The sequence below is a fragment of the Vollenhovia emeryi genome, unplaced genomic scaffold (genome assembly GCF_000949405.1).
Source record: "Vollenhovia emeryi isolate VEMERY1.0 unplaced genomic scaffold, V.emery_V1.0 DF939228.1, whole genome shotgun sequence".
NCBI lineage: Eukaryota > Metazoa > Arthropoda > Insecta > Hymenoptera > Formicidae > Vollenhovia > Vollenhovia emeryi.
Window position 1 is genome coordinate 325,694 of NW_011967138.1, and position 9,846 is coordinate 335,539.

A 9,846-nucleotide genomic window follows, 5' to 3' on the forward strand; every position below is an offset into this window, starting at 1 on the left:
GTAAGTCGTGTCGGAAGGAATTGACCAATCACAGTTCATTATTCGACTTACGACATCCAATGTAAACCCAGCCTTACTGACTTTACTGGCGTGCGAAAAACGCAGCACCAGTAATTTTCATTGCTACCAACTATACTGTTTTCACTGGCAGTAACTAAATCCATTTTCGAACACATCCATAGAAGCACGCTGTGATTGGTCCGCCATTTTTCGTCAATTCGCGCCAATTTTATAAAGCGGTAATTATTCAGTTTAGCTCCCTTACCACTAAAATCGATGAAATTAGGCTCATTCGACTCGTTCTCACATCAAACGAAAGAATCTGACAGAAAAGTGTCGCTCTGCCCGCTCTGCCCCACGAAGCAAGATATTAATTCTAAAGTTGGCCACTTTTAAGATTAAGAAACCTGTCATACCGACGAAATGCAAAGTATTTTCTGCTTTACTAAAGCCTATCACACAATAGGAAAGCACAGGCAATAGAAATAGAGAATAACACAGGCAACAGTATTGCATGAAAGAAAAGGAATGGAAAACTGTACTTTGCTTAATAATTTCATACCTATGAAAAACAGGATGTGAGTTGGTTTGCACTTGTTTCACCTTGCAAACGCAACAAATCTTCTCACCATTTTGTCATGTAAGAAATAATTTAAAAAATTTACTGACAAATTGTATTGCATAACCTCTAAAGCCCGTATCAGACTACGGATTGAGATTGGGATTAGATTGAAATTTGACCAATCAGAGTAAAAGTTACTCAACTTGAGATTAGTAAACTTTACTGTGATTGGTTAAATTTCAATCTATAATCCCAATCCCAATCCGTAGTCTGATCCAGGGGTGGGCAAAATGCTGCCCGCGGGCAACGGGCGCCCGCGGGCGCCCGCGGGCATGCCCGCGGGCATGCCCCCACTCCAATCATCGCCCCACCACGTCTCAATCATATTCGGAACTATACTTCTAAAGCACGACGTTCTTTCCCACTTGCCGAAACTGTCTCCCCACTCTTGCCGAAACTGTCTCCCCACTCTTGCCCGACACGCACAGCTATTGCCCGCGGGCAAACGGGCGCCCGCGGGCAGTGAAAATTGCCCAGGCCTGAGTCTGATCCACTCTGTCAAGCACAGTAGCCATATTGAATTTTTGCCCCGCAGATAGACAGAGAGAGGGCTACGATTCCAAGTATGTTGTCTCTTTCTAAAGTTTGTACACTTTTTGCAGGCAAAATGCGCAGTCTATATATTACACGCATAGAGCTATTACAGATAGAGGGAGGGAGTCAACGAAGGACGCGATATAGCCGTAGAAAGAGAACGCTGCAATAGAGGCCGGTGTGTCATTGTCTCATAGCGCATGCGTATTAGGTACTGCGTGCGCCTAACTGCACTAGTTCAGAGTGCATCTCTCTCTTTCTACATGCTTTTATAAGAAAGAAAGAGACACACTCTGCCTACAAGCGCACACGTTACGCGCATGCGCGTGACTGTTAGACAGTGACACACCGGCCTCTATTGCAACGTTCTCTTTTTATCCCACTATCGCATGCGCTTACACGTCGTCCCATACCTACTTCCCTCTATCTGTAATAGCTCTATGGTTTGTGCAAAAGGTGTCAAGGTATGCTGTTATTCGCCGGCTCGGATGTATGAAAACAATAATGGCGTATTCCGTGAACATCTCCGTGGAGGCGCCGATTGAGAATCAGATACAGGAGATCACTTACGATGGCCAGGAAATTTACCAAGCGTACGTAAATGAATTTGGCGTTAGCGGAGAACGCGGTAAAGATGCTCGTTCGACGGGATTCTCGCTGAACGCGAGACGCGCCTCTCGTCTCTCGATTAACCTCATTTTCGTCGAAGGTAAATCAGATTGTATGTTAATTCGCGTTACTCTCTGCGCCGCAGGCCTCTCACGCTGTCGGAGAACTTGGCGAAAATCGCTCAGAAAATCGACTTCAGTAAAACTAATGGCGAGGAGGTGAAGAAGGAGCAGTTGGAGGGTAACGAGAAGAGCGAGGAGGACACGAAGGACACCGCTTTGTTTCAATCCTCCTTGTGGCCGTGGGACAGCGTTAGGAATAAATTAAGGTGTCTAGCATGTGCATTATGCGTCGTCTACAATGCGTAGAGTAAGCCTGACGCACGGAGTAAGAGAGAACCATGACCTTTAGCTTTTGGTATAAGGAAGCTAAAATACAGGCATCATTTTTTAAATATTTGTAATACTGGCGGATGGCGTTCTGATTCGACGAGAGTAAGAGCTAAAGCAGGAGTAAGAAATGAAATTGATTCATTTCTCTACTCCTACTCCTACTCCTACTCCTTAGTTCAGGCTTACTGTACACATTGTAGACGACGCATTACATTGCGAATGTAACAAGCAATACGACGGTTGAAAACGTGACAGCGTACAAGGTACAAGGAATTGACGTTGACTCTCGTCGCAGGAATGCCCTGACGGAGGTTTGCGTGTTGGCCGATGTACTCGCGATAGCGAAGGAGAAGAACTACATGGTGTTAGATCCAGTGCCTCAGGATTCGGCCGACGTAAAACCCATGATACAGGTGTACGCTCGGAAGAAGGCGCTGGCGGGCGCGGCGTCGGTTCTCACGATGGGCGCCGAGAGGCTGCGAAATTGCCAGGCCGAATTAGCCAGGACCAGGTCCACACCTGACTTCCACATCGAGCTGTTGAGATTGCGGCAGAACTGGCGTCTGAAGAAGGTGTCCAACTCCATCATTGGCGATCTCAGCTATCGAACTGGTTTGTTCTATTTTTTAAAAGTTCTGAACACGCTTTTGGGTGCTCTCCAGCAACGTACATGGGCGACACTGTCTAACGCAGTGAATTGTTTTATCGTTGTTGTTTGCCATTATTGAACAAGGACGAAATGATTCTCTATATTAATCCAGTGGTACGCGATGCTTTTTTGCTTGCGTGTACCTTTACTAGCCTAGTGAGAACCAATCAGGATTCCACATGACAAGGCAGACGAGTTAAGATTGCACCCTGATTGGCTCTCACCAGCCAGCACTGGTGCACGCAAGCAAACCATCATGCAAAGAAGCATCGCGTGCCGCTCGATTAACACCGTGTCAACCTGCGTCCCTTGCTGGAAAGCACTCTTTATACTTGGTTGGTGCCTCTAGCCTTGTTTTCTCACAAATTCATGCTGTGTTTATGTACCAGCCGGCTCCAAGTACACGCAGACGGGCATGTTTGAAGTTACCAAAGCCGAAGAGGAGGAGAAAAGTAACAGCAGTCCACCGGCGTCTCCTAATACCGGTAGCAGTATGTCCGGGCAGCCTCACGGTCCCTCGAACTCGAAAGCGTCCGCCTTGCGCGTGACCATACCGAGCGAGTTGCAAGGTGTCGCGTATATCGAAGTGCTGTGTCAGAAAGGTAACGTAAGGGAGGGAAGAAGAGGGACTTGTGTGTGAAAAAATTAACGCGCGCGTTAGATAAATGGCGCACGTTTGTTTCAGACCAAGAAGACTTGTGCAACGCGAATATAAGCTTGCTCAACAGCAGCACAAACAATTCGAACGCCGACATGCACTGGCAGCAGAAGTTGGAGGCTGCGCAGAATGTTCTATTTTGTAAGGAGCTGTTTAGTCAATTAGCGCGAGAGGCTGTGCACCTACGCGCGCCTATACCCCACATGGTCGTCGGAAATCAGATAATGGCCACTGTACGTGCCTCGCGAAGAAGTCACGAGCTTCCTCTTTGTACTCTTTATTGTCAACTGAACGATATAATAATGCTTTAATGTTATCACTTACTGTTCTAACATTAGAAAATATGCTTAATAAATTGTTCTCTTGGACATTTATGCCAGGTACTCCCGGGAATTCAATTGATAATCGGCCTGTGCCACAGCACAGGCAACGACAAGAAGCCCACGGCACCGCCGCCGCACAAAACGGAACACGATCACGTATTGGAGCACTCCCTGCATCAATTGTTGCGCGAGGTACATTATAACAATAGCAATCATCCGTTTCCTCATCCTGCCTCGGGACCTCTCGGGCCTAGCAAACGCCGATACATAGCCGGCCCCACCGCCGCCGACAGATACGAGCTTCTAGAAATGACGAAGAGTCAGACGCTGCTAGAACAAATTATCCAACAGGCGCAACACTTTTTCATGCGTTTGCGCACAGAGTACGTGTTGGACACGATAGCGAAGGAGGTGAAGGACCCGCTCATCGTTTCGCATTGGAACGTGTTAAACTCGCCGACGCAGTCCTGTGTAAAAATAAATATCTTAACGCACGGATACGACAGCGTGTGTCGGACGTCGATGGTCGTTCATGTCGGCGAAAAGTCGCTCAAGTGCGTGTGCCGGGACGGTAGAGTCATGCACATGAGTTACGAGCCTCAGGAGCTGAGGGACCTAATTTTCTGTCAGGTCAGTTGCTTTTACAATTCACCGTCGACGTTCGTAAAATGTAAAACTATACAATTTAAAAATGTAAAATCCAAGATATAAAACATCCTTTTATTATCGATAAAGTGGTATCACAATGTTTGTTTCTCTTTTTTTGTACACAGATTTATCAGCATCAAATAAGCGCGGTGCAGGCTCTCGCCAAGTGTATGGGCTGGCAGTTCTTAGCAAACAGCTCACACCTCGGCCTAGGCTCGGTGGAGCCTCTGGGAAACGCCAGTAGTTGTATCCTAGCTTCACCGATCGGCGACAGGTATTTTACAGCTTAAATTTATGACACAGAAGAAAGAACATTACATGCACGCGGCTGCCTGTTGTCTTAACCATTATTTTAATTATGTTCTTAGAATGATAGCTGTACGATGCGAACCGCAAACGGGCGTGCAGGTCGCCATTGCTCATTCTCCGCGAAAGGACTTCTTCCCCGGTCAGCTTGTTCGAGAGAGAAAATGGGAGAATCTGGGAGGTTCCTTCAAAGAGGTCAGATGGGACCAGATGGAAGGGAAGAATTTCCTCAACAAAATGGAGTTACTCATGTCTTCTTTAACAAGCTCTTAAGTGTTGCAAATTACAGTCAAACTTTCGTATATTTTTTTCCTTTGGGACTGAAAAGATCCTCTCTATTTTTTTTACATCTTTAATTTGCACTTGTATTCTAACGGCATAGGACAAAATTGCTATTGCGCACATGAGTCAATTTAGAATAGGAAAAAGAAACGAGCTTTTCGTTCCAAGTTGATTATATGCAAAACGCATTTTTATTCTATGCGCGCGCGATCAAGAAGCAAATGACGTGAAATAATAGAAGAGAGGAAATTTGTTAAACTGAGAAAATACAGGAAATCTATTCCGATGAGAGAAATATACAAGAGTTCGACTGTATCGGCAACCGAATTTTTTTTAAAGATAGAATAGTTAATTTTGTTTTTTAAGATAGTTCAATTATCCAGAAAATGCAAGATGATTTATTCATAAAATGACTTTTGATCTTGTCAAGAAACAGAAGTTTTGTACAAATCTACTCTCGTTCCTTATCTCTTCTAATTATTAAAATTTTTTACTGCTATTGAAATTTTATTTACGACTGTGATTTAGGATTATTTGGAATTACGTCAATTATTCATCCGTAGATGCCGTACTGATAAAAATTATCAATGATTCAAATACGTGGAATATATATGTATGTAAGTGTAAAACTTCTGCATACTTTAAATTTGTAGGAAAAGAATTATATAATTCTTTATAAATTCACCTTCATAGTGAACTAATTACATAACTGTAATTATTGTTATCATATATATTATGTTATGTGAAACTGTGGTATGTATAGTTTTTACATCTAAAGAGCAATAACAGTAATTTACAACTCTGGTATTTTACAAAAACTGTTTTCACTACAGTGTTATACGAAATGATATATGATTTGGATAATAAACGATTGCGATGTGATAAGTGAGAATTAAATTAATTCGAATGTCAAGAGATACACGTGTCACAATAATTGCCTTATCATCGGTAGCTTCTCTTTCCTTTTTGCATTAAAAAAAAAGATAACGAACAATTCCTCCTAGACTGTATCACTTCTTTGTTTTAACCTACTCAAGGAATCCACTTTAAGGCGCAAATTGTTGCACAGATATAAATCTCATTTGACGTAATAATCATACATTAGGCCCGGTCTACAATGAGTTGTTAGTCGTTAGTCAGAAGTCGGAACTATATGTCGGTCCTTTTTCTTCCACCCAGAAAGGATTGTAGACCGGGCCTTATGGACATATTTATGTACATGCACACGTATAAGCACACTGACGCATACATTTTAGATTCTTCTCTTCGTTTTTATAGTTGCTCGTTTTCTCTCTATAGCCATGTTAAATTATTGGACGCGTCCGAGAGCTCACTTGCTTCGACGCATAGTGAGCAAAGATATGACGTTTTCAGCGCTAAGTAGCGCTGATAGTGAGCTCCTGAACGCACCTATAATGCTGAAGCGAAAAATCATGTGAATTTTTGTTTGCGCTACATGTTGAAATAAATCAATGTCTCATAATAATAGCTATAAAGTCTATGAAAAAAATCTAGTTTCAAAGTATAGAACACGTTAAATCGTGAACGCATCAATGCAAAGTGATGGCATTGCAGACTGACAAAAGAAACGGTTGTTCTGCTTTTATTATCCTGCTTTAGAATAGATGCGTTCACAATTTAACGTGCTCTATGCTTTGAAACTAGATTTTTTCATAGACTTCATAGCTATTATTACGAGTCGAAAAGAACTTTTTTTCATTTTACAAATCTATTATGAAACGTGTGTAGTAATATAAAAAAGAGCTTATTTATTATCTCTATACAGGGGAGAGAATTCACGTGATTCTCCGCTTCTGACGTCACAATTCAACACAGTCGCGGTACAGGAGACAAGAGCATTGACATATAAAGGGATAATGTACACCTTGACGTCATCCGGATGAAAACCGAATTGTTAGAGATTATTCTTATCTCGCGTAAACGTTTCGATGGATTAAGGGACGGACTAGCAGCTTGACCAAAATATCCTGCGCTAGAGCCTTTTACGAGGAAAACAATTGCGGAGCGGTTCACGTTGGGAGGGAAGCATGCTTCGAAACACGTCACATTGAAAAACATTGGATCGCAAGAGCGAAACCTGCCCCTCGACCGGTTTGGTCAACGTATCGGATACATTGTTACACATTGTCGAATTTAACAGAGTACACTTCGCCATATAAAATTCACTAACAATATTGCATACTTCGTAATCCGCTTAATAATCCGAATGAAAAAAGTATCCTGCTCGTTGAACGCATTGTCTCTACGCGTATTACTATACATAATGGAGCAGCGAACGATTTTTCTCTCTCAGAGATTAGCATCTAAAGGGAAAGGACGTCCGCCCGGGTCACCGACACTCGTGTGTCCGTCGGAGCTGGATCTCTTAACTAACGAACGTGTCATTAAGTAACCTTCGTGAGCCCTCAGTTCCTCCGGAAGCAGCGCATCAAGAACTGCGTCCGTCCGCCGGCGATCGTGAACGCGAGCGGGGCCGTTATCACCAGTACTATGTAGGCAGACAGTAGACTGGCCGCGTACGCCTGATAACGATTGAGCAGGGTCATGCACGAGACGACCAGGTGGGAGCCGACCACCCAGACGATCTGCCCCCAATTCTTCCTGTCCAGGGCCGAGAAGAAGATGACGCCCCAGAACGTGTGCAGGAGGATGAAGCACAGAGTGGTGGCGGCCGATATTATGAAGAAGTATTCGCTGCCCTGCCGAAGCCCCATGGTGCCGGGCCCGACCGCGTCTGCCAGGACGTTGACCAGAGCGAAGGCGCCGCTCATGAAGCCGAAGCCCAAGCCGCAAACGTACGCGAATACGTGCCTGCTGTCAGCCACGTGCGTCGTCGTCACCTTCTCCAAGCCCCTCTCGGCTTTGCGCAGCACCCAGTACAACAGATACCTTTGAAGAAAGAGACCGGACAGTTAGCAAGCCTGCTCGTGTCTACACGTGTACGCCAAATCGACCGAGGGGTCGACGGTGCTTCGAATATTACCTGAAGCCTTCCTGGAACAGCACGGAGAAGACCAGGCCGAACGCGAGGTGCTCCTGCAGCGGAACGACGGCGTACCAGAGCATGGACGACAGCAGCAGGGAGATGAGCCAGAAGAAGGCGCTGGCGATGAGTATGATTATCCTGATGGGCTCGGCGGCGATGGTGAACGCGAACATGGCTAGTGGCGGGCCGAAGGCCAGGAAGGCGCAACCGAAGAAATCCATAACGGTCATTTTTCTCCCCGATGGGACAGCCGCGACGCGGAGTCGCGCGCGTGTCCTCGACGACGTTTCCTCCTCTCCTCGCTACCTCTCTCTCTCTCTCTCTCTCTCTCTTTCTTTCTCTTCCCACCCTTCCGTCGTTCCCGTCGGCGCTAGCAAACGCTCGACTCTCTCGCGACGAGTCTGACAGGCCTCTTCGCGGCTCGGACGCTCCCTTCCGTCGGGCGCATTTATCTTGCCGGTGATGGCGCGCGAACGGGAGCTCGGCGAGCGGCCGCGCCGGTTCGTTTTACAAAGATACAAAAGCCCACGCACATTGGAATCAATCGCCGAGACGGCCGTGTGTGACAATTCGCGGATCGCACCGTCCACTCTCGCGCGAGCGCCCGTCGACAGCGCATATTATCGATACGACGGTCGCAGCGAGGTCGAGACTGCGCCGACACGAGGGATCGATATGTCGAGCACCGACAGAATCGAGGACCGGCCATCTCGTCGGAGTTTTCTCTTCGTGGCCGTTGTAATCGAAACGGTTCTAATCACTCATTTTATCATTTTTATTATCGCCCCGATGCCACGTGAACACGCGTCTTGTATTTAGTATTCAATATGAATCGGACTCCGCTTCGCGAGAAAATCAAAATGATCTAGATTAAAATAATCTTGCGCTATGATTGGTCAAATCTGGAATTTCATTGAATAAAATTTCAATGCGATGCTATGAAATTTCAGATTTGACCAACCACAGCGCATGGTCTTATTTTAAGCCCGCTGCAGCCGATTTTTCCTGCTGGATTGCTTGCAATCTAATAAATTACTATCGTTGCACCACTCAGCACTCAGTATTTCTAGTAATTTACCGAATCGCAAGCGATCCAGCGGGAAAAATAGTATCGTCTGCAGCGGGCTTTAATCTGGATCATTTTGATCTCGCGAAAGCGGCCCAGAATCCGATCAACCGGAGCAAAGCTTAATCGTAGCTGGGCTTCGCCTCGTATTGGTCGAATTCCAATCTCCATTTCGGGCAATGTCTCCCCGATCGCCAATGCGTGGAGTCCGATACGCGGCCCCGCCGGCGCGCATGCGCGGGGGCGAAACCGGCCCGGCCCGACAACGCCGCCCGCCATCGGTGTACCCGTCGCCTCGTGGTCGCCCGAGCAGTGGTGCTCTAGTGGTCGTCATCTGTGTTGGTTGGCGCCCGCCGTCTCGTGTCCGTCGCTCGAGCGCGTACGTCGTCGAGTGGTGCAGCCGTAGCGAGGAAGCCCCGCGCGTTGGACGTCACGTGATCGCGGATTCCAGTATTACGTGTGTAACGAGGCCATGGCGGACAAGGAGGAGACCGAGAAGACCATCGCCGAGGACTTGGTTGTCACCAAGTATAAAATGGCCGGCGAGATCGTGAACCGTAAGGAAACGGCGACGCGTGCTCGCGCGGCGGCCGAGGGTGGGGGGGGGGGACCCGCGGCCGCGCGTTCTCTCGCCGTCGCGGCCATATGGCACGCGGCGCGCCAACGCCGGGGGGGGCCCGCGACCGGGTGCCCATGTACCCGGGGACCCCGGCGTCGCCCGCTCGCGACAGCGCGCCACCCTCCCCCGCT

At 46.9% G+C, this 9,846-nt stretch overlaps 3 protein-coding genes across 5 annotated transcripts in view; 2 read left to right on the plus strand and 1 right to left on the minus strand.

Annotated features, from left to right (window-relative positions):
- The first annotated feature begins 814 nt into the window (after positions 1-814).
- Positions 815-5,908, plus strand: LOC105560513 (mediator of RNA polymerase II transcription subunit 17). 3 transcript variants are annotated; one of them, XM_012009687.1, is made up of 9 exons: positions 815-1,185; positions 1,613-1,749; positions 1,911-2,093; positions 2,453-2,769; positions 3,196-3,408; positions 3,468-3,697; positions 3,845-4,417; positions 4,561-4,709; positions 4,804-5,908. In XM_012009687.1, the coding sequence occupies exons 2-9, from the start codon at positions 1,649-1,651 to the stop codon at positions 5,012-5,014; spliced, it is 1,977 nt and encodes a 658-aa protein (XP_011865077.1). In that variant the 5' UTR covers positions 815-1,185; positions 1,613-1,648; the 3' UTR covers positions 5,015-5,908. The 3 variants fall into 3 exon arrangements, with proteins under 3 accessions (XP_011865077.1, XP_011865076.1, XP_011865078.1); XM_012009686.1 differs by lacking the exon at positions 815-1,185 and having other exon boundaries at positions 1,228-1,749; XM_012009688.1 differs by lacking the exon at positions 815-1,185 and having other exon boundaries at positions 1,229-1,749; positions 3,492-3,697.
- Positions 5,909-6,020: 112 nt separating this feature from the next.
- LOC105560515 (gamma-secretase subunit Aph-1) lies at positions 6,021-8,748 on the minus strand. Its single transcript, XM_012009689.1, has 2 exons — positions 8,028-8,748; positions 6,021-7,933 (listed from the first exon to the last, which is right to left on the minus strand). Exons 1-2 carry the CDS (start codon positions 8,258-8,260, stop codon positions 7,450-7,452), a joined length of 717 nt encoding a protein of 238 aa, XP_011865079.1. The 5' UTR covers positions 8,261-8,748; the 3' UTR covers positions 6,021-7,449.
- Positions 8,749-9,377: 629 nt separating this feature from the next.
- The window catches only part of LOC105560516 (proliferation-associated protein 2G4), a 4,511-nt gene continuing 4,042 nt past the window's right edge, over positions 9,378-9,846 (plus strand). Inside the window, exon 1 of the mRNA XM_012009690.1 lies at positions 9,378-9,653. Coding sequence (XP_011865080.1) covers positions 9,569-9,653 — 85 coding nt within the window. The 5' untranslated portion in view covers positions 9,378-9,568. The remainder of the gene's footprint in view (positions 9,654-9,846) is intronic.

Excerpts from the sequence above, each read along its gene's own strand:
- LOC105560513 (XM_012009687.1), top strand. The coding sequence starts at position 1,649 with ATGAAAACAATAATGGCGTATTCCGTGAACATCTCCGTGGAGGCGCCG. Across the intron at positions 2,770-3,195 it reads CGATCTCAGCTATCGAACTG|CCGGCTCCAAGTACACGCAG; the intron begins GTTTGTTCTATT and ends TTTATGTACCAG. Across the intron at positions 4,710-4,803 it reads GCTTCACCGATCGGCGACAG|AATGATAGCTGTACGATGCG; the intron begins GTATTTTACAGC and ends TTATGTTCTTAG.
- LOC105560515 (XM_012009689.1), bottom strand. The coding sequence starts at position 8,260 with ATGACCGTTATGGATTTCTTCGGTTGCGCCTTCCTGGCCTTCGGCCCG. Across the intron at positions 7,934-8,027 it reads CTGTTCCAGGAAGGCTTCAG|GTATCTGTTGTACTGGGTGC; the intron begins GTAATATTCGAA and ends CTTTCTTCAAAG.